General features: G+C 56.5%; 1 protein-coding gene across 2 annotated transcripts; it reads left to right on the top strand.

The window, feature by feature from the left end:
* Positions 1–87: 87 nt before the first annotated feature.
* On the top strand, positions 88–22814 carry MCM5 (minichromosome maintenance complex component 5). Of its 2 annotated transcripts, XR_009565570.1 has the most exons (18): positions 88–188; positions 446–620; positions 2011–2137; positions 2227–2355; positions 5028–5200; positions 5917–6072; positions 8169–8335; positions 8774–8945; positions 9951–10062; positions 10693–10836; positions 11185–11250; positions 11489–11665; positions 12321–12433; positions 13928–14056; positions 15078–15220; positions 17140–17267; positions 18182–18422; positions 20874–22814. XR_009565570.1 is itself a non-coding variant. In XM_030856123.2 (17 exons), the coding sequence occupies exons 2-17, from the start codon at positions 454–456 to the stop codon at positions 18281–18283; spliced, it is 2205 nt and encodes a 734-aa protein (XP_030711983.1). In that variant the 5' UTR covers positions 88–188; positions 446–453; the 3' UTR covers positions 18284–22814. The 2 variants fall into 2 exon arrangements, 1 of the variants encoding a protein (XP_030711983.1); XM_030856123.2 differs by having other exon boundaries at positions 18182–22814.
* Positions 22815–22922: the final 108 nt, after the last annotated feature.

Raw genomic sequence — 22922 nt, 5'->3', positions numbered from 1 at the left:
GCCCGCTCGTGGGGGGCGGGACTCGCGGGCGCAGCACGGTCCAATCGCTGGCCGCGGGGTCCCGGCGAACCAATGAGGGCGCAGCGGCCGCGGCGTCCAAACGCTGCGTCTGGTTTTTCCCGCGAAAGGCGGCGGTGGACTGTCGGGGCTCTTGTCTCTTTGGTTCCAGGGAGCGCGGGAAGGGAGAGGTGAGGCCACTGGGGCTGGGGAGTGGGCACCGCGGAGCCGGGCCCAGGGGTCGACAGGCATCTGCATTTGGGGCGCAGTAGGTCTGGGCAGCAGGGGTTTCTCGTGGGAGAACTGGGGTAGGGGTCCGGGAGGCGGAACCGGGCTCACGCCCGTCCCGCATTCGGAGCCTAGGACCCAGGTGTCGGAGGGGACGCCGCGTGGCCCCATAAACCCCGCCCCCCCATGAATCTGCTCCATCTCCTTGTCCCCGCACCAGGTGCAGTCATGTCGGGCTTCGACGACCCCGGCATTTTCTACAGCGACAGCTTCGGGGGCGACAACGCGGCCGATGAGGGGCAGGCCCGCAAGTCGCAGCTGCAGAGGCGCTTCAAGGAGTTCCTGCGGCAGTACCGAGTGGGCACGGACCGCACGGGCTTCACCTTCAAGTACAGGTGCGGGCCGGAGCGGTGCAGGAGGGGAGGTGCGGTCCCAGCGGTGTTTCGTCCACTCACTTGGGCCCCGCACCCCCGTGGCGTATGGTTTTGTACGTTTCACATCTAAAGTTAACGATTGAGTGACTCACCTGGGTTCTTCGTCCAGGATTTGTTCCTGTTCATCTATTTGTTGCTGTCCTTTCGTGTAATGTCTGCGATATCTTGTAAACCAAGTTCTCAGTGGGTGCAAAAGGTGAAAATGGTAGTTATGTTTCACTTCACTCATCCATTCATTCTTCATTCCACTCAGTCACCTCCTATTGACTGAGCACCTGCTGCATGCCAGGCACTGTTCCAGGTGCTGGGCTGCAGCACTGAATGAGCTGGGCAAGGCCCCTGTTCCTAGTCATTGTACATTGGTGCCGTCGCACCAGATCCTCATAGGCTGTTAAAATGCAGAGAACGTGAGTTTGCAGGTCCAAGCTTGGGCCTGATTGATTATTAGCTGAGTGACTTCCAAGTGACGGTCTCTCTGGGCCTCAGTTTCTTCATCAGTAAAACGGCACAGCCACTCCTGCCTCCATTTATTCATGCATCAGCCGACATTGAGCATCTATGTGCTGGACTCTGAGATGCAAAGATGAAAAGATTCATACTACTTGCTCTCAAGGAGCTTCTAAGTCAGTGGGAATGAGGCATAGGGAGCTACAAATAAATTACAAAGTAATAATTACCGCAAAGGAGGAATGTACAAGGGGAGTTAGGGAGGCTTCCAGGGGAGCCGAGGTGACCTTGAGCTGAGAGGAGAGTGTCAAGCATGGAAGGCATTTCAGATAGGAGCAGTTGCACGCAGGGGCAGGGTATGGGGTGGCGTGTTACAGCAACGGGCTCTCGGGGCCAGGCTGGCTGTTATATGCGGCTCCGGACATGAGGTAGACGGGTGAGGCCGAGGAGATCAGTGGCCCCCGAATGTGTTTTTGGGATAATAGTCCCATAGGGTGCTCTGTAAAAAGATTCTGGTGGTTGACAAGACAGGCATGGTCTCTGCTGCCTTCAATCTCCAGGTTCTAGCCGTGTGCCTTGTTAGTATCTGAGAGAGGATTAAAGGCTCCGAGGAGTCCACTGAAAGGACTGGTTTGCAGTGAGAGTCTTCCAGACACCTGTTCACAGAACCCTGTCTGTGAGCGCTGAACTGCCCTTTGATTACTGCTTGGACCCCTTCCGTGGAGCTTTCTCTGGAGGATGCCTTTCAGCAGTGGGGGGACCTCTGCAGGGTTAAATAACAGAACCGCCTGGAACTAGATGTGTTTGGGAAGCGGGGTGGCGGGGCAGTGGTGTGGGAGACTCGGCGTGCGGGCGCACCTCAGCCAGCGTTGTCTCCTCTTCTCCTTCCCCACCCCCACCCCAGGGATGAACTCAAGCGACATTATAACCTGGGGGAGTACTGGATCGAGGTGGAGATGGAGGACCTTGCCAGCTTCGACGAGGACCTGGCCGACTACTTGTACAAGCAGCCGGCTGAGCATTTGCAGCTGGTGAGTGGGACCTCCCCGCCCCCCGCCCCGAACCCCCAGGGCTGGCCCTGCTCTCGTCACTCACAGCCTGCCCCCCTCCTCCTCTCCAGCTGGAGGAGGCTGCCAAGGAGGTGGCCGATGAGGTGACCCGGCCCCGGCCTGCTGGTGACGAGGTGCTCCAGGACATCCAAGTCATGCTCAAGTCGGATGCCAGCCCGTCCAGCATCCGTAGCCTGAAGGTGGGTCCACTCAGGCCAGTTGAAGGGTGGCGGTGGCGGCTGCATGTGAGGAGGGGCTTTGGAGAGAGACCTGGGTGCCAGCTGTGTGACCCTGGGCAACTCACTCGACCTTTCTGAGCTTCTTTGTGCCCCTGAAAACTTAGCTCATTGGGCAAATGTTTGCTGAGTTCTTCCTGTGGGCAAGGCGTGAGTTGGGTCCTGGAGAAACAGTGGTGAACTCAGGACAAGCTGCTGTCCCCGGGGAGACTGGATAAGCCGGTGAACATCACCCATGGTCACTGTAGATGACCGTAAGAGCAATGGGAGAAACCAGGAGGGCGATGAGAAAACGTGGGGGCCCCTCTGGAAAACATCAAGAAGGCTGCTTTGAGGAGGGCACGTCTGAGTGGAGATCTGAGGGTGAGAACAGGCAGCACGCAAACAGCTGGGAGAGAATGTTCGGGGGGGGCAGGGAGGGCACAGCTGGTACAAAGCCTGTGAGGCAAGGGGGGCAGGGTGTGTGCCAGGCCGAGGGAAGGACAGCCAGCATGGCTGGAGAGTGATGAGGCCGAGGGAGAGTTTGGCAGAGCCAGTCTGCCATCCAGTCTTTTTTGGTTTTATTCAACGAGCACTTATCGAGTGACTGCCCCTCGCCGAGTGCTGGGGGACCGATCCTCGCTGTAGACAGACAGGACCTAGTTCCATGGAGCTTACAGTGGGAGAAACAGACAAGGAGCAGTGAGCTGATTTCAGGTCCTGTGATACGAGTCATGAAGCAAAGGAAACAGGCAATGTGACAGTGGCCAGGGGTCCGGGAGGTGGTCGGAGAAGGCCCCTCTGAGGAAGTGATATTGGCGCGAAAACCTGAGGGATACGCAGCCCCGTGACAGCCTGAGGGAGGAGCGTTCCAAGCTCCTGGAGAAGCAGGTGCAAAGATACTGGGGTGGGGACAGCAGCAGGTTTCAAGGGACAGAAAGAAGCCAGTGTGGCTGGACTTCAGGGAGTGAGGGTGGGAGGAGAGGAAGGGAGGGAGTGGGTAGAGAGGCCAGATGGCCAGGGCCTTGGCTGCTGTGGAAAGCAGCTTGAGTTGAAGGTTAGGTAGGAGGATGGGCCGATTCTATCTTCAAAGGTTCCCTTGGGCTGCCGTGTGAAAGAATTGATACAACAGGCAGGGGTGGGACAGGAGAGCTTCCTGAGGAGGAAGTGAGAGCCTGACGTTGGTTCTTCTGTCACGAGGCTGTCGTGACAAGCAAATGAAAGGATGCGTGTAGCTGTGCCTTTGAACTGTGGGCCCAGGTAGTGTCACCTCTGTGTTACCAGAAGGCCACGCCCTGGTCTTTGCTGGAATCCCCGTGTTCTGCAGCTTGGCTGGGGTCCCTGCCAAATCCTCCTTGACTAGCACAATGGCAGTTCTGTTCCAGAAGCAGGGCTGGGCTGTGGGCTCTCGAGGCTGTGGAGCGTGTTGGCTTCGTCTGTGTGCCCAGCACCGGGGAGGGGACCTGGGACCGTGTGTGGAACTCACCCAAGCATCACGCATTTACCTGTCTGCGGAGGCGGTATTGGACTTGTTTTGCGAGGCAGCTGTTTCCTCAGAGAAGCAAAGCTCAGCGCCACACGGGATGAGCTTCCTATTCTCAGACCCACTGGAAAACCCAGTGACTGGCCTGCCTCGGGTGACGGGTGTCCAGTGGTAGAGGAGGGGTCCTCTTTAGAAGGATCGCTTGTCGGGGTGGCTTATGGGCCTCAGTCTTTTCCAACCCTGGGGTCCTGGAGGGCTAGGCTTCCTGCAGCTTGTAGATAGTTTTCCAGAAGACAAGCTCTGCGGGGTGGGGCGGGGGTTCAGCAGGTCTGGGGTCCCCGGGCCGTGGCAGCAACACATGCCTCTGGTCTCACTTCTTGGGGGGGCAGCCTCCTTCCCGAACCTTTCCCCTCCCCTCCCCACCTTCTGGGCTTTGAGGGGCCTCAGCACGAACCTGTAGCCTGCCTGTCTGTCCCAGAAAAGCTCCTGGGAGGGGGAAGAAGAGATTATGTTGAAAGGAGCTTTTCTTATTTTTTGCTTTTTATTATAAAAAAAAAAATCACACAGACAAAAGTAGTGAGAATAGTGTAATGAACCCCATCTACCTTTGCTTGGATTTAATGGCTGTTAACATTTTGCCTTATTTGCTTTCTTCTTTTTTCTGCTAAAGTATTTTATTTATTTTTTAAATAAATTTATGTACTTATTTATTTTTGGCTGTGCTGGGTCTTTGTCACTGTATGTGGGCTTTCTCTAGTTGTGGTGAGCGGGAGCTACTCTTCGTTGCTGTGCGCGGGCTTCTCGTTGCAGAGCATGGGCTCAAGGCGCGTGGGCTTCAGTAGTTGTGGCACGTGGGCTCAGTAGTTGTGGCACGTGGGCTCAGTAGTTGTGGCGCATGGGCTTCAGTAGTTGTGGCGCCACAGGACTTAGTTGCTCCACGGCATGTGGGATCTTCCTGGACCAGGGCTCGAACCCGCATCCCCTGCGTTGGCAGGCGGATTCCTAACCACTGCGCCACCAGAGAAGCCCCCTGCTAAAGTATTTTAAAGTAAGTTACAGACATGGTCCTGTATCCCTGAATACTTCAGTACACATTAGAAAAAGCTTCTCTTACGTGATCTCAGGTGTTCCCGGCTCCCTTTAACCAGCCACCCTCCCCGTGGCTCTGTTGCAGTCGGACACGATGTCACACCTGGTGAAGATCCCCGGCATCATCATTGCCGCCTCTGGGGTCCGTGCTAAGGCCACCCGCATCTCCGTCCAGTGCCGCAGCTGCCGCAACACCCTCACCAACGTTGCCATGCGCCCCGGCCTGGAGGGCTACGCCCTGCCCAGGAAGTGCAACACGTGAGTGGGCTCTGCATGGCCCTGTGGCACGGTGGGGGTGACAGGGTGACATCTCAGCGGAGATGTGAAGGAGGAGGACCCGGCCTGCACCACCTGCAGCAGGGAGGGGCTGGGGCAGCGGTGTGCCCTGTGGGCCTGGGGCAGACCTGATGCCCTGGGGCGGTGGCGTCCCTCTGCAGTGGTGAGTTCTGTCCCTCCAGGGCGCCCAGACAACCTGTGCCGGGAACCAGGGTTGGGAGTCCACCGGGAGTCTTCTACAGCAAACCTTGGCTCTCTGGGGCAGGTCTGGAGGGAAGGTCCAGGAACATGCCAGGCTCTTTCGTTTACACATTGCCTGTGGCTGCATTTGCGCTTCGGAGGCAGAGTGTGTGGCCTCGTGGCCCACAAAACTGAAAATGTTTGTCTCTGGCTCCTTACAGAAAACCATTGCTGACCCCTGATCGCAAGGGCCCCTACCCTCTCTGGCTGCTGGTTCCCCTCAGCTTCCTGACCTCAGGCCTCAGCCACCTTTCTTTTCTCTATACTTAACCCCCTTGCCTGTCTCGGGCTTTGAATACCGTTTGTGTGCAGGTCTCCCCACTCCTAGCCCTGTGGGTATCCCCCGATGAGCTGCCCTCCTTTAGGGCCTTCTCCCAGGGTCCCGGAGACCCCTAGCTTGTTGCTGGCCTTGGGGCTCTGGGGGCAGCTCTGGTGACCCTTCTCCTCCCCACCGACAGGGATCAGGCCGGGCGCCCCAAGTGCCCGCTGGATCCATACTTCATCATGCCGGACAAGTGCAAGTGCGTGGACTTCCAGACCCTGAAGCTGCAGGAGCTGCCGGATGCGGTGCCCCACGGCGAGATGCCCAGACACATGCAGCTCTACTGTGACAGGTGAGCGGGCTCCCTGGCCGTGCCCCTGAGTTGGGTGCCGCGAGTGGCTGGCTGAGCGCAGTGGGGTGCGGGGGAGGGTGGCTGGTTACAGGACACTTGCTCCGTGCCTGGTGCCGCCCCCATGCTTCCTCTCATCTCGTCTCCCCATAATCTGCAGGGGCGGGTCCACCCCTCTTTGCAGACGAGGATGTGTGACCGGCTCAGTGAGTGGAGGGGCTGGGCTGCCAGCCTGCGTTCTTCCTGCAGAGTCTCCGCAGCCCTCTTAGAACTGGGAGGCCCAGAGCTGGACAGCCAGTAGCTGGGGGAGCCTCTTTCCAGCCTGACGCCCACCCCAGGCTTTCTGTTAAGATTATTCCTTGGATGTTGCTGGGTGATTGGAAAGGGGGAGAGGGTACTGGGCCAGCCCGGTCCCCTCCTGGTGACCTGGGAGGAAGGTGTGGAGTTGTGGACTGGGCTTCTACAGCTGGGCTCCTGCACCCCGACATCACGTGCAGATGGTCTGTGCTGCACGTTTTTCGGAGGAGGGGCTCCGTAGGTCATTAGCTTCCTTAGTGGCTGTGGAAGGTGTAGAGGTCAGGCTCTTGGGCAAGTTACATGGGCTCCTTACCAGGAGAACGGGGACAGGGACAGGCCTTAACCTCATCAGGCTGCTGGGAGATTTAAATTGGAAAATGCATGTTGAGTGTGTAGCACGGTTCCTTTTTCTTTCTTTCTTTTTTTTTTTTTTTTTGGTCGAGATATAGTTGTTTTACAATGTTGTGTTAGTTTCTACTGTATAGAGAAGTGGAGTTCCCTGTGCTGTGCAGCAGGTTCTCATTCGTTACCTGTTTTATACATATTAGTGTGTATATGTCAATCCCAATCTCCCAATTCATCCCACCCCCCTTTTCCCCCACTTGGTGTCCATACATTTGTCCTCTACACTGTGTCTAGCACAATTCCTTAATACAGATTAAATATTCGGTATTTATTAGATTATTCAAATGGTCTATGATTAGATTACTCAAAGCTGAGGAAGTGGGGTCTGGGAAGAGGGGAGTCATAGAACGTTAACAAAGACAGTGAGGGTCCTTTAGAGGATATGACTCTAGTGGATAAAGCACTTTTGAGTCTCGTACCTCACTTGATCCCACAGTAACCCAGCAGGTCAGATCACTTTATCATCCCCTCCCAGGCTCAGAGAGGTGACACAGCTTCTAAGCAGCAGAGTACGGATACATGCCCCAGTGTCCTTTCTGTGCTGGAGGGGCTCAGAGACTTCCCTGTTTCTCTCTGGAGGGGCTCAGAGACTTCCCTGTTTCTCTCTCTTTCTTTCTCTACATATATATATACACACACACATATATATATATATGTATTTTAAAGTATTTATTTGCTTATTTAGCTGTGCTGGGTCTCAGTTGCGGCAACGTGGGATCTTTGTTGCGACATGTGGTATCTTTTGTTGTGGCGCTCAGGCTTCTGTCTGGTTGTGGCGCGCAGGCTTAGTTGCCCTGCGGCATGTGGGATCTCAGTTCCCCGACCAGGGATCAAACCCGTGTCCCCTGCGTTGGAAGGCGGATTCTTAACCACCGGAGCACCAGGAAAGTCCCTCAACACCTTTTTTTTTTAAAAGAGGAAATTAAAATCCAGAGGCAGAATGACTTGGCTGAGCTCGTGGAGCCGTGAAAGAGGCAGAAGCGGTGCGCGGCCCTTGCAGGGAGGCTGGGAGGGCGTGAGGAGGGGGGCTTCCCCCGAGATGGCCGAGGGGGGGTCCTGCAATGCGTCTGACAGCAGATGAGATGGAGGCGGGGCACCTGAGGGGCTGGGGTGGGCGCCCCCCCAACTCCAACCAGCATAATGGATGAGCTCATGAGGCCCGTGGAGGGGTCAGGCCAAGGCCTGTCTTCCTCCCAGCAGCTGGGCCGTCCAAGCATGGGCTGGGTTGTGGTGGGAGGGAGAGGGCCCTGGGCGGTGCGGGGACTGGAGCCCACGGTGCTGGGGCCTCGTGTAGAGATGGCGAGGTGGATGGATGGCGAGTGTGACGGGGTCGGGGGAGCCGGGGGCTCCCTGCCCCCACCAGCCTCTCACCTTCTTCCTCCCCATCCTCTTCTCAGGTACCTGTGTGACAAGGTCGTCCCTGGGAACAGGGTCACCATCATGGGCATCTACTCCATCAAGAAGTTTGGCCTGACCACCAGCAGGGGCCGCGACAGGGTGGGCGTGGGCATCCGGAGCGCCTACATTCGGGTCCTGGGCATCCAGGTGGACACAGATGGCTCCAGTGAGTGTGCTTTGGGCCGAACCCCCGTCGTCCCTCCCCTGGGATGTCGGTGGGCCTCGTCCTGGTCTCCCCGTGTCCACCTTTGCCCCTGCGCTCTGTCCCCCATGGCAGCCGGGTGAGTGGTGCTGTTCTCACCAGAGACGCTGTGTCACCCCCGTCGGCAAGATGGAAGATGTCCCTGAGGGCCCCTGTCACCTGGTCCTCCTCAGGTCACCCCCCCGCCCTCCACACTCTTCCGCTTGCTCACTGGACCCTGGAACACACAGGCCCACGCCTGGTGCGGAGACCTGGGGTTCTGTCTTTGCTCAGACTGACGCTTGTGCTGCCTGGCTCTGAGGGCCCTGCTCTGGGAGGCCCTGGGCCGGCCCAGGGCGGTGGGCCGCAGGCAGCACGTTCTCCCTCAGGGCGCTCACGCAGGCCCCTGCTCTGCCCGCCCAGGCCGCAGCTTTGCTGGGGCCGTGACCCCGCAGGAGGAGGAGGAGTTCCGGCGCCTGGCTGCCCTCCCCAGCGTCTACGAGGTCGTCTCCAAGAGCATCGCCCCCTCCATCTTCGGGGGCACAGACATGAAGAAGGCCATCGCCTGCCTGCTCTTTGGGGGTTCCCGAAAGAGGTGGGTGTCCAGGCCCCCCAGGTCCGGGGAGGGGAATTAGTGACTTGCCCGCAGGAGGGCAGCTGCCAGGTGGTCAGGACATGAATGCCCTTTTCATTTATTTGCCCAGGACCCTCAGCCCCGCCTGCCCCTCTCAGGCACCCTCCCCGCCTCCCAGGCTGGCTGCCAGCCGGCTGGGGGCTGGCCCACACCCTTCCTCCGGAGCGGTTGCCCGGCCCTGGCTAGGCCGGGGCCTTGGCGGTGTGAGGGGCCTGGCCAGTGCCGGGGAGAGCTCGGGCTTGGGGTCTGAGACCGGGGTGACATCTCTCAGGGCTGCTTATTTACCTTGCGACCTTGGGCAAGAGACACCACTTCTCTGAACCCAAGTCTCCACATGAATAAGACGGGTGAAAGCCTCTTACTCAGGGGACGTCCCGTCCTTTTAAGATAAAATAGTAGAGGTAGAGGAAGTAATAATATTAGCAGCTACCAGTTACCGAGTTCTTACCACGTGCCAGACATTCTTCTGAGTGCTTTTATGTGTTTCCAACCCAGTCAGTCCCCAGATTAGCCCTGTGAGAAAGCTACAATCGAGCCCATTTCACAGATGAGGAAGTTGAGGCATAGAGAGCTAAAGGGACTTGCTCACAGGCACGTGCGCTGGGGCCAGGAGCCTGCCCTCGCGGTGTCCCCTCCACAGTACTGCGTGCGGCCCGCTGGTGGCTCCCTCTCTTTCCTTCTTTCCAGCTGGGTTGGGGGGTGTTTATCAGATGCTAACTGTGTGTGCCCAAGCCCAGCTCTAAGTGCCGTTTTCTCTGAACCTCCCCTCCCTTGGAAGCAAGTTACCACGGATGAGACTAGGGGACACAGCTCGCTATGAACGTGGCTCTCAGGCCAGAGCCCCTGCCTCTCCGCCTGCTCTGAGGCTCATGACAGGTCGGGGGGGCCGCCAGCCAGACCACTGTGACCAACCAGCACTGGGTTTCTCGCCTTGCTCACCTGGCCCGCCTGCCCGCCTTCCCCCAGGCTCCCCGACGGCCTCACTCGCCGAGGAGACATCAACCTGCTGATGCTGGGGGACCCGGGGACGGCCAAGTCCCAGCTGCTGAAGTTTGTGGAGAAGTGCTCTCCCATCGGGGTGAGTGCCCAGGGTGACCTCTGTCCGCCTTAGCTGCGCCGCGGAGAGGAAGGCTGCGGGCGGGGCCGCAGAGGATAGAGGAGGAAGGGGGCCGACGGCATGTGTAGGTTTGGGGCAGCAGGCGGAGTGCTGGACTCGATGGGGTTTGTTTGGTCTCAGCCTGGCTGGTAATTGGCTGTGGGCCTTGAGCAAGTCACCCAATCTCTCTGAGTCTCAGTTTATCCATCCGCTAAGTCTTAACGTCGATAGCCATAGATGACAAGGGACTCAGGGTGGGGATGCCTTTCCTGGGAGTCAGGAGTCGACCCAGCCCCGAGGCCCCCTGGAACACTGTCACTGCTCTCCTCTCGGCCTCAGTTTGCTCCTCCGTGAGCTGGGCCCCCAGGGGCTGCTTCATGGGACAGTCGTGGGGTTCAGGTGAGTGATGGATGTGAACGCTCTCCTGTGGGAGAGCCACCAGGCTGGGGCTGGGGCGGTCCCCCCATCAGAGGAGGAACACTGAGATTGTCTGTGCTCTGCAGCCAGCTGTGATGTGTGACCTTGGTTGAGCCCTAGCTCCTGGGGCCCCTTTACTTACTGGGTCAGCATGGAGCCATGATGGGCCCTGACCCTCCTGCCTCCCTCCCCCAGGTGTACACGTCCGGGAAAGGCAGCAGCGCGGCTGGCCTGACAGCCTCGGTGATGAGGGACCCCTCGTCCCGGAACTTCATCATGGAGGGGGGAGCCATGGTCCTGGCCGATGGTGGGGTCGTCTGTATCGATGAGTTTGACAAGGTGAGCCTGGCAGGGTGAGGTGGTGGCTCAGTGGTGGTGGTGCCTGCTGGCCGCGGGCTGGGGGTGTGGCCTTCTGTGCTTGGACGGCAGAAACCACCTGTGATGTGGAGACCTCCTGGTACTATCGGGAAGTAGCTGCACCTCTCCGAGCCTCAGTTTCCGCACCTGAGAGTGGGGAGAGGAGAGCCAAGCCCACACACTGTCCCCGTGACTAGAGGTGACCCGGTTCCTGCCATCGGCCTGGCACAGGGTCGGGACTTGGGAATGGTAGCTCCTGTAGGGTTTCCTGCTGCCACCGTGCCCCGGCCCCTCACCTGGGTCTAGTGGACGTTTCTATCTCCTACACAGATGCGAGAAGACGACCGCGTGGCCATCCACGAGGCCATGGAACAGCAGACAATCTCCATCGCCAAGGTGAGCATTCTCCCTGGTCCAGCCCGGCAGAGCTGTTCCGGGGTGCTGGGAGGGGCCGGGTTCTGGCCCCGTCCTCAGGCTGCCCTGAGCGGCCCGACCTCTGTTGGCCGCAGCAGTGGTCCTGGAATCCTGTGTGTGTGCGTGTGTGCGTGCAGGCATGGGTGTGCGCACCTGAGAGGGCTGTGACCCCGCATTCCCATCTCCCTGTCCTCTGCTTCCCCCCACGCTTCCCTGTCAGGCCGGCATCACCACCACCCTCAACTCCCGCTGCTCAGTCCTGGCTGCTGCCAACTCAGTGTTTGGCCGCTGGGACGAGACGAAGGGGGAGGACAACATCGACTTCATGCCCACCATCCTGTCCCGTTTCGACATGATCTTCATCGTCAAGGACGAGCACAACGAGGAGAGGGATATGGTGCGTGGGGGGCTGGACTCCAGCCAGGCCCGCGGTTCTAGGGGTTGGGGGGCGAGGGTGGGAAGACAAGGGGCTTGACCCGAAGTCCTGGCCCCCAGATCGGCCCGTGAGTGGGCCACCAAGGAGGCGGGGTTGTGGATTCCAGGAGCGCTGCACTGGGCGTCCCGGGTCCTACTTCTCCTGTGCTCGATGTGCCGTGAGATTTGGGGTCAGTCATTCCCTGGGTGTCGGTCCCTTCTGTGTGAAATGAGGGGGTTGGCCTTTGGATGCAAGTACTAGAACCCCAGTTCCGGTCAGTCAGCTTCTGAAAGGAACTCCAGCGCTTACGTAATGGACAAGCCTGGAGGTGCGAGGCTCGGCTGGGTCAGGTCTCTGGGTCGTCTGGGCGCCGCTGTCTCTGCCTCTCAGCCTGGCCTCCTTTAGTGGAGGCTTGTTCTCAGGCAGCTGCACCTCGTGGTGGCAGAGAGGGGCCTGGCAGCCTGGCATCTCTGGGATGTCGTCTTACCAGCTGACAACCCGCAGGAAAAGCGAGGGCCTCCTCCTCTCCACCACTTCTAGCCCTGGCAGCTCTTCCCTCCCTGCCTGCTCCACCTCTGTGTTGGGACCTGGCTTGGGAAGGCTTGTGGGCTGACCCCGTGTCCCCTCTGCCTCCCAGATGCTGGCCAAACACGTCATCACTCTGCACGTGAGCGCACTGACACAGACCCAGGCCGTGGAGGGCGAGATTGACCTGACCAAGCTAAAGAAGTTCATTGCCTACTGCCGCGCGTGAGTCCTGGATGCAGGCCCCACAGGGGTGGGGCTGCCCGGCTCCCCTGGAGTGGGAGAGGGCCCCATTCAGGATGCCTGAGATCGGGCCCTGAGGATTTTAGCTCTGCTCCTTCCTGACCCCGCACAGTTGCTCAGTGGCTCTTGGCCTCAGTTTCTCCATCTCCGAAGCGAAGGTGGAGAATTTAGATTGTCTCTGGACTTCTCTGGCGGTCCAGTGGTTAAGACTTCACGCTCCCGATGCAGGGGGCATGGGTTCAATCCCTGGTCGGGGAACTAAGATACTGCATGCTGCACGGTGAGGCCAAAAAAATAAAAAGAATTTAGATGGTCTTGAAGACCCCCTTGACTGTGGTGTGCAGGGAGGCTTGTGGACATGGGCTCTGGGTAACTCCTGCCCCCACTGTGTGACCTTGGGCAAGTCAGTTGAGCCTCGCTTTCCCGGGGTGGTTGTGTCCTAGGGTTTTTGTAAGGATCACACAAAATGATGAGTGAGTGGCACAGCCCTGCACCAGGTAAATACTCAGTAAATGGCAGCTGCAACCTTAAATATTGTTGTTCTCACAGATGACAATGACAATAGTCATACACATAGTAATTAGTCTGTGCCAGACGTTATCCTGAGAGTTTTATGTATAAGTGAACACCATCCCTCTCCCCAAACCTATGAGGTTGGTGTATTATTCCATTTTACAGATGGGGAAGCTGAGGCAGAGAAAGCTTAAGTAACTTGTCCAGGGTCACAGACAGGAGGTAGTGGAGCCAAGACTTGAACCCAGGTACCTGGCTCCAAAGGCTGTGCTTTTAGCCCCTGTACCAAGATTCTGGACACACACCTCAGCTGTCTCTTACTGGAACTAAAACCCAAGGGTGGAGGGATCTTTGAGCGCCTTTCTAATGGGAGGTGAAGTGCTGCATTCAGGTGGGTCCCTACTCACCGCTTCCTCCTGGGTGATGGGTAGTGCGGTGCCCATTGGTACCTGGGTCTTTGTCATGCCTGAGCTCTTCATGGCCCTGTCCTCAGAGGCTTGGGCCCTTGGGTGTGAGTCTGAGAGCCCCAGATTCTAGTCCTCCCTTGACGCCAGGTCCCACGTGGCTTATGGGGAGTTTCCTCCCTCCCTCTGGCCTTGCTCACCTCATCCGCAGCATGAGGGTTGGATTAGGTGAGCTAAGGCTTGCCTTAAATCAGTGACAGTTCAGTTGGCTGGGGGGGGCTGCGGGGTGGTGGGGGTAGATCCTGAGCAGACACCCCTGCTGCTCCCCTCCCCCACCCCCAGCCTGGCGTGCTCCCTGCCCTGGACAGTGGTCTCTGGGAGCCTCTTGTGGGTGTCATTGTGCATCTTGTCCCTGAATGTGTTGGGGGGAGGACCGCTGAGAGGCCACCGTCTGGTGGGCCCGGAAAGCGTATGTCTGCAAGCCAGCAGAGGGCCGGGGATGGGGTGAGTACCCCAAGATTTCTTCCTGGCCTCATGGCAGCCACTCCCCATCCTGCAGGAAGTGTGGCCCTCGGCTGTCGGCAGAGGCTGCAGAGAAGCTGAAGAACCGGTACATCATCATGCGGAGCGGGGCCCGTCAGCACGAAAGGGACAGTGACCGCCGCTCGAGCATCCCCATCACCGTGCGGTGAGCAGGCGGGCAGGCCAGGGCCGGGCTGGGCAGAGGGCCTCGCTTTACAAGGCACGATGTGCCCAGCAAGTCTGGGGCCGGGGCTGTTGCTGACTGCGTGGTGCAGGCCGTGGTCAGGGCTGCGGGGCAGGGAGCACTCCTTTGGGAGTGAAAACAGTGGCCTCCCTGATCATCTGTATCTCTTGTTTTGTTTACTGTTGAGAAAATCTGGAACCCTTTCTTCTGAATTCGGTCTAGCTTCCCTCATCGCTGGGAAGCCTGAGGGTGAAGGAGGGTCCAGGCTGGGACCTGGGGTCCAGGGAGACCTGGTCCTAGCCTCCAGCCCACTGTGTGACTGCAGGGAAATTGCTTTCCTTTTCTGGATCACAGTTTTCTCAGCTGTTAGTTCTTGTCACTCTTGTGAGTTTATGCAGTAGAGTGACTAAGAGCTTGAACCTACCTCGTTTGAATCTTGCTTCCAGCACTGATTAGTTAGAAGTGGATTTGGCTGTGTGTAATAGAAAACCCACGTGAAGTAGCTTAAGTAAATTGGGAGTTTATTTTTCTCTTCTGTAAAAACATTTGAGGGTAGGTAGTCCTACCTATGTGATGGCTCCTCAGTCATCAGCAACCTGGGCTCCTTCAGGTTCACCCTTATCCTCATCGTCCAGGATGGCTGCTGGAACTCCAGCCATCACCTCCACATTCCAGGTGGCTGGAGAGGAAGAAAAAGAAAGGTCCATCTTTTAAGGACACTTCCTGAAGTTCCCATAAAATATTTGGACTTACAGCTTACTGGCCACATCTTAGTCACACAGACACATCTAGACGCAAGAGAGTCTGGGAAATGTCTTTTAGGTGGGCGCCACTTGCTAGAATAGAAGTCGGGGTTCTGTTACTGAGGGAGATGGATCACGGGGACAGCCAGCAGTCACCCCTGTACTCTTAGTGCCTGGGGCAGGCACCTCCTGGAGGTCAGGGTGGGATGAGGAGAGAAGATGGGCTGAGTCCGCCCTGGCGTCCCGTCGCTCCCACACAGGCAGCTGGAGGCCGTCGTGCGCATTGCTGAGGCCCTCAGCAAGATGAAGCTGCAGCCCTTTGCCACGGAGGCGGATGTGGAGGAGGCCCTGAGGCTCTTCCAGGTGTCCACGCTGGACGCCGCCTTGTCCGGCACCCTGTCAGGTGAGCAGACGCGGGGACCCAGGCTCGGGCGGCTTGTGGGCTCCGTGGGCAGGGCTCGTGCTGGACACCTGCTGTGCTTGTTGGTTCTCTGCATTGCTTCCCCATGCTTCCTCCTGGGAGTGAGCCCGTCTCCTGTCCCCAGCCCCCACCAGCCAGTTTCCCCCAAGATGGGAAGAACAGCTTCTCTCCAGACTCTGGAGCACAATTCTTTTGACCCAGTTCATTATTATAATTCACAATTTTATCATCCGTTAAGAATGGTAGTTGGCACCTGTTTTTTTGACTGCACCACGCAGCATATGGAATTTCCCTGACCAGGGATCAAACCTGTACCCCCTGCAGTGGAAACATGGAGACTTAACCACTGGACCTCCAGGGAAGTCTGCATGAACCCCTGTTTTTGAGCCATAACCATTTGAGTGCTTCCAGAGCTCTTCCTCCGTTTCACTTACAGCTGCCCTCAAAACCCCCAGAAGCCAGGCTGGGCACTTAGCCCTTCACCTCTTAGAGATGGGAAAACTGACACCCAAAGAGGCCTTTTCACAGTGCCCAAGGTCACCGTTCGCCCAGCTAGAATGCAGGTCTCTTGACCCCGAGGCCAGCGGGGTTCAGGCTGCCGTTAAGTCCTGCTGCCTGCTTCGGGCTCAGCCTGTGAGCACCTCTGGAGCGCTGATTCTGTGCCAGGCTCCCCTGGGACGAATTCATTCCTTCCCCAGCAGGTACTTAGTGCTTAGAATTTGCCGGGCTGTTCTAGGTGCTGGGAGTCTAGGAGTGAGCAGATCTCTAAGTCCGCGCCTTGTGAGGCCCCCCTTCTCCACGGGGGAGACGCAGCAAAGAGGCAAACAGATCAAGCTCAGGGGGTAAAGAGCACGGAGGGGGAAGCCCAGCGGTCAGGAATGTTGGGGACCATCCTCGGGTGGTCCGGGTGGGCTCTGAGGAGGTGGCAGGAAGCAGCGACTGGCGTGAGTGAGGACACATGGCTCCCCGTAGTGTGGGGTTGGGCACCGCACGTAGAGCGAGGGCTGAGTGGCAAGACCCCAAGGACAGCAGGGTCGGCATGTTCAAGGGCCCGTGTGGCTGGAGCCAGGGAGGTGGGTGGTGTCTGATCGCCCCGTCGTCCCCTCGGTGAAGATGACTCAGCCTCTGCCCTGGAGGGCCTTCTTGGCAGCGAAACTGGAGCTGGGCTTCACAGGCTGGGTAGGAGTTTACCTTGCAGACTCATTTCAACTTGGAGCCTTGACGTCCCTCTCAGTGGCTCCCCCACCACGGTCCCAACCCTCTCTGTAGCTGAAACACCAAGGCCTTTGCAGGCCTGGGTCAGCAGGGGAGATCCATCCTGGGGCAATAGTTGGAAATTACGAGCCTGCTTGCCTGGGCTGCTTGCTGGGGTGCCTCACAGATGTGGTCTCCGGGGCAGCCTGCGCGCCCTTCTGGGTCACTGCTGGGTCCCCTCCAGCTCTCCATCTGAGATAGATTCCTCCAGGAAGTCTTCCTGCTGCTGCCTATCCAGCTGCCTGGGGGCCAGGTGCTGTTGTCAGCTCGTGGCCGTCCTCAGAGCCCTCTAGTGGCTGTTCTGCTCACCAGAATCAAAGAAAAACCTGTGCCGTGGCCTCCAGGGCCCACAGGACGTGCCCCCACTCTGGCCATGTCCCTGGCCCGCTGACCGGGTTTTGATTGAGATGGGCATATTTCCCACCTCCAGGCCTTTGCACCTGCTGTCCCCTCTGCTTGCAGTATCCTTCCCACACGTCAGCCCCATCCCTGACCCTGGGTCTCTGTCGGTCATCTCAGTCAGGCCCTGGTTGTCCCCGGGCACGCTCTTCCTCTTCCTCTCATTTTCTCTTCCGGGCCTGGCTCACTCTTACCGCTGTGGGCAGACTGTGGTCCCCACCCACCCGTCTCCCTCCTCACACCCACAGGGGTGGAGGGCTTCACCAGCCAGGAGGACCAGGAGCTGCTGAGCCGCATCGAGAAGCAGCTCAAGCGCCGCTTCGCCATTGGATCCCAGGTGTCGGAGCACAGCATCATCCAGGACTTCACCAAGCAGGTGGGCCTTCCCAGCGTCCCGGTGGGAGTCCTGCGGGCTCCCTGTGGCCTGGTTCCCAGCCACCTAACACTGCGTCCTGTTGCTCAGCAGACAGGCCCAGGATGGGGAAGGGGCAGCTGTTCCTCGGCCCGGGCCCGTCCCCAGTGTGCCTCCCCTTGTGACTTTCTCTGTCATGTTGTGGGGAGAGGAGAGGTGGCTGAGGTCCTGCTGGAGTCTGCCAGGCTTCCCCAGCCCTCCATCTCTCCCTTCGCCTCATTGCCTGGCCTTTGTGTGTGGGGGAAAGGGAGGGGCAGAGCCAGGAGGATGAGCCACCCAGCTCGCTGGGGACAGTGCTCTTGACCCCATAGAGAAGGGATGGGTCTTCTAGAAGCTGTGCGCAACTTGTCACCGTCTTTGAAATCGCAGGGACAATCCCAGGTTCTGGGCTCAGCTCCCCTCATGTGCGTCATCTCCTCTTGATCCTCAGAGCAGTTTTATGCAGTAGGTGATACCACGCCGGCTTGAGAGACGAGCAGACGGAGGCTTACAGGGCTTTAGGGGCGTCAGGAGCTTGGGTTCTAGAGTCACGTGGGCTCAGCTGAGGTCTCAGCTCTACTACTTACTTGCTGTGTGACTTGGAATGAGTGACTTAGCTTCTCTGTGCCTCAGTTTCCTCTTCTGTATAAAGGTGATGATCACAGTACCAGCTGCGTGAGGATGTTATGGGATAGAACGAGTTCAAGTATGTGAAGACTTAGAACAGGGCCTGGCACGTGGTAGTCGCTCAGGAAGTGTGAGCTTGTCTTAGGATGCAGAGAGGTAGGATGTGAAGGCTGGAGAGTCCCCCATGAGCACGGGACACCTGGGCTTCCGGAGGGAGGGGTGTCTGGGGTTCCGTGGGAGGCACGCCCCTCATCCGACCCCGTGTCCTGCAGAAATACCCGGAGCACGCCATCCACAAGGTCCTGCAGCTCATGCTGCGGCGGGGCGAGATCCAGCATCGCATGCAGCGTAAGGTCCTCTACCGCCTCAAGTGAGCTGCGCCTTCCGCCGCAGGAATGCTGTTGTCACCCCACCTCCACTTCCTTGAGCCCCCCACGCGCTCTGGACAGAGGGACCCCAGCTGCCCTGCCTCGCTGCGTCTGGCTTCTGCCTCAGCGTGCAGATCCAGGAAAGGTGCTTTTGGAGTTTATTGAAATAATAAAGCCGTGTTGTGTTTGGATGTCTGTGGGCTTCTGCACTGGGTGGCCTGTCACCCCCATCCTGCCCTCATGCGGGGCAAGGACAGGCTTTGGAATCTGACAGACCTGGGTTTCTGACCCACATCTGCCCCTTGGGCTCCTGGGCAGGGCATTCACCTCTGTGCTCAGGTTCTGCAGCTGCTCAGTGGGGAGGGTCCAGTCCACATCTCGCCAGCACTGGTGAGAGTTCAGCAAGATCCAGTGTGCGGAGGTGCTTGGGAAAGTCCGTAGCTGTTCCCCAGCAGCCAATGTGTGGGTGACAGCCGTGGGTTTGCATCAGACTGGATTCACCGAGACTTGCCACGCCTCAGTTTCCTAATCTGTAAATGGGGGTGACACAGGGTTGAGTTTAGGAGAAGAGAGCTACTGGTAGTGAGTGTCCAGGAAGGACCAGCATTGTGGGGAGACTGATGGCATTTGGATTCAGGGAGGTGGATTCTCACTGAGCCTTAGAGCAAAGTAGGTAAGAGAGGGGTGCTGGAATTCAGTAGCCTGGATCTCTCCTGGTGGGCCGCCTGCAAGCTGTGTGGCCTTGGGTGAGGCTCCTGACTTCTCTGGGCCTGAGTTTGGTTTTTTGTTTTTTTGGCTGGCCACATGGCTTGCAGCATATCAGTTCCCTGACCGGGGATTGAACCCGGGCCACAGCAGCGAAAGCCTGGAATCCTAACCACTAGGCCAACAGGGAACTCCCAAGTTTGTTTGTTCTTTTTGATATGCTGTAATTAATTTTGCCATTTCTTTCTTTCTTTTTTTGGTCTAGTTAGTGTCCGCCACCATACATAGTTACACACTGTTTTGTTGTTGTTGTCGTGAGATCTTTTAAGATCTATTCTCTTGGTAACTTTCAAATACCCAGTATATATTATTAACTAATAGTCCCCGTGCTGTACATTACATTTCCATGGCACATCTTATACCTGGAAGTTTGTACCTTTAAACCCCTTCCCTTGTGTGTTGTACCTTCCGGCCCCCTCCTCTTCCCGATTCTGGCAACCGTCAACCTGTTCTCTATCTCTGAGCTTGGCTTTGCTGCTGTTGTTGTTGTTTTAGATTCCACATTATAAGTGAGATCATGCAGTACTGCTCTTTCTGCGTCTTGCTTAGTGTGCCTAATACAATGCCCTCAGGGTCCATCCATGGCACAAATTGCAGGATTTCCTTTTTTTTTTTTTTAAGGCTGAATCATATTCTGTTGTGTACATGCACCACATTTTCTTTATCTTTCCATCTACTGATGGACACTTAGGTTGTTTCCGTACCTTGGCTATTGTAGGTAATGCTGCAATGAAAATGGGAGTGCAGATACGTTTTTGAGTTAGTGTGTGTTTTCTTCAGATAAATATCCAAAAGTAGATTGCTGGATCATACGGTAGTTCTATTTTTAATTCTCTGAGGAACCTCCATACTCTTCCCTAGTGCCTGTACCAATTTACCTTCATACCAACAGTGCACAAGGGGAAGCTCCCTTTTCTCCACACCCTCACCAACACTTACTGTCTTTGCTAATAGCCATTCTAACAGGTGTAAGGTGATAACCTCCTTATGGTTCTGATTTCCTTTTTCCTGGCAATTACTGATGTTGAGCATCTTTTCATGGACCTGTTGGCCATCTGTATGTCTTATTGGAAAAATGTTTATTCAGATCTACCCATTTTTTAAAATATTTATTTATTTAATTTTGGCTGTGTTGGGTCTTCGTTGCTGCGTGCGGGCTTTCTTTAGTTGCTGCGAGCGGGGGCTACTCTTCGTTGCAGGTGCACGTGCTTCTCATTGCGGTGGCTTCTCTTGTTGCAGAGCACGGGCTCTAGGTGCATGGGCTTCAGTTGTTGTGGTGCTCGGGCTCAGTAGTTGTGGCTCGTGGGCTCTAGAGCACAGGGTCAGTAGTTGTGGTACGTGGGCTCAGTAGTTGTGGCACATGGGCTTAGTTGCTCCGCTGCGTGTGGCATCTTCCCGGACCAGGGCTCCAACCTGTGTCCTCTGCGTTGGCAGGCGGATTCTTAACCACTGAGCCACCAGGGAAGCCCAGTGCCAGTTTTTTGGTCATTATTTTGCCTAATACTGAAATACTAATATGAGTATATTTTGTTTTTAAAAAGGTAGAATTCACAAAATTAACAACATATCAGTGAAATAAAATATTTGATATTTAAAATACATTTGGAAATAGAAAACCTCAAGCAAAGCACGAATGTACCAGTATATGTTAAACATCTTATTCTAATAAATTATTAAAGTGTTTAAAAATAACTACCATATAAAAATGAAGACAATCATGAGAAACCCAAAGTAAGACGATTTGATTTTCCTAAAGACTTGAACAGGAAGACTTGATGCCCCAGTGTGGTCATTGCTGAATCACAGTGTATTTTTGTGCCACAATTTCCAGCTGCTTCAAGCTCTCAGACGGCACCGTTGCGGGAAACGGAGAGATGAGAAGGGCTAAATCAGCTTTCCTCTGATTCACTCGTGTTCAAAGCCCATTTCTGCTTTGATAATTGGAGGAGAACCTTTCACACAGCGCTTTGTTGTCTTGTCTGGATGCCGACCTTCCTAAGAGCATCAGAGCATTTCCGGTTCCTCTTTACCTTTCATCTTGTTCAGCCGGAGACACTTGAGTGTTTGCTACATTCATTGCAGGACCCATCCTTCTGTTCCTTTGTTTGAGGAGTGGGGGAGCCTTGACCCTGCAGCCGGGTTGGGTTTGCATTTCTTGGGGATGGAGAGGGAACTTTCTCCCAGGAATATGCTCACTGGAGGTCTCAGCCAGGGAGGGTTGGTGCCCAAAGCCATGGAGACTGCAAAGCAGTGATTTTCCAGCTCCATCACCCCACATTTGTAAGCTGGGATGCACTTGTTCCCCCCAGCAGTCATGGCTGCTGTTACTGTTACAGATGGGGAAACTGAGGCTCGGAGAGGATGGGTCACAGCGAGTGAGGGCGGGGTCAGGATTCAGACCCGGCTGTGCTCTGAACCTGCCCACCACGCAGCCTCCTGGACCACAGCCTGGCGGAGGTGCCGGTCCAGGGGCAAGACCTCCCGGGCATAGTCACTGTCCCCTGGGGCAGATGGCCCGACTGTGGCAGGCGGAGGGCTGAGGGACCGGATGGGGTGCGACTAGCTTGGCTGTGGCTGGTAGGGGCGGGAGTGGGGCTCATGCTGAGAACTTGGACAGCTACAGGTCGTGGAGCCCCGAGCCTTCCAGGCAGAGGGGCTGTGAAGGTGGAATACGTGGGCATTTGGGGAAGCCGACGGAGCCTCCACAGAGACTGGAGGGAGGAGCAGGAAGGCTGTGTGGATGCATCCAGGGTGGGAGCAATGCGGGACTGGGCCCAGGGTCTTGGTGAAGTCTGAGCAGAAGGGTCCTGGCCCAGGTTGGGTCCGTCCCAGGCAGCTCCCTCTCCTGAGACCTCACTGCTCTCAGATCTCTCCCTCCCCTCGCCCAAGGAGAGCTCTCCTGCAGACTCCTCCACTGGGCAAGTCCCGTAATCTCTCACCTCCCTTTTCTCATCTGTAAGAAGGAGGTGACAAGTAGTCTTTCCCTCCTGGGGTGGCTATGAGGACGCATGAGGTGACCGATATCCCATCGGGCCTGTGCCTGGTACAGAGGAGGGGATCCCAGGAAGGGCTGGGCATCTGTGGTTTTCTCTGCCTCTGGCTTCTGCATTCTGTCTCCACCTTTTCCTACCCAGATGGCTGAGCGCCTCTCCTGGCACCCTTGTCCCCCACCCATCCCCGGTTGCTGTGGGTCTTTGAACTTCTGTTTCCACTAAGAGAACCACCCTGTACCCCATCTCCAGTCCAAAATTCAGGAGAAATAGCATGAGTGAGGAGAGAGCTGATGAGGATCTGTGACTGAGGCCCTCTGCCCGTGGTCTGGAGACTGACACCGCTGCAGTTGCCCTTAGTCACATACGGCTTAACTTATACCCACAGTGGGAACCCTCAACGTGATCTTCCCCTGTCAGTTCACACGCACTGGATCAGACGTCTTACGGTGCAGATGTGCTCAAGACCCATATTATAAAGGAAAGTGTAGTGAAGGTTATGTGAGTTTGGCTTTTTTTGCATTGGAAATAAACAGAGTCCCCACTTGAAATGTGTGATTTTTGAGAAGTGCTTGTGAGTAGCAGCCTAACGCATTCTCTACTCTTTAAGAAATAAAACCACAAAAAATACTGGATTTAAAAAAAATACTAGAGACAAGCATTCCATCTATCAGCTCATGAAAGGAGTTTTTATATTTTGGGATGCCATAACAAATTTATGTATTTAAACATAAAAGTATGTATGTCAGTTTTGTATTTGACAATAAATGATGTAAATGGAACCTTCATGTCTGGAGGAGCCAAAGTAGACTTTTTTTTCTTTGGCTGTGCCGTGCAGCATGTGGGATCTTAGTTCCCCAACCAGGGATTGAACCCATGCCCCCTGCATT

Source organism: Globicephala melas, chromosome 10 (assembly GCF_963455315.2).
Source record: "Globicephala melas chromosome 10, mGloMel1.2, whole genome shotgun sequence".
Lineage (NCBI taxonomy): Eukaryota > Metazoa > Chordata > Mammalia > Artiodactyla > Delphinidae > Globicephala > Globicephala melas.
This window is presented reverse-complemented; position numbering and strand designations above follow the sequence as displayed.

Excerpts from the sequence above, each read along its gene's own strand:
- MCM5 (XM_030856123.2), top strand. The coding sequence starts at position 454 with ATGTCGGGCTTCGACGACCCCGGCATTTTCTACAGCGACAGCTTCGGG. Across the intron at positions 14,057-15,077 it reads AGCATCCCCATCACCGTGCG|GCAGCTGGAGGCCGTCGTGC; the intron begins GTGAGCAGGCGG and ends GCTCCCACACAG. Across the intron at positions 15,221-17,139 it reads CTTGTCCGGCACCCTGTCAG|GGGTGGAGGGCTTCACCAGC; the intron begins GTGAGCAGACGC and ends TCACACCCACAG.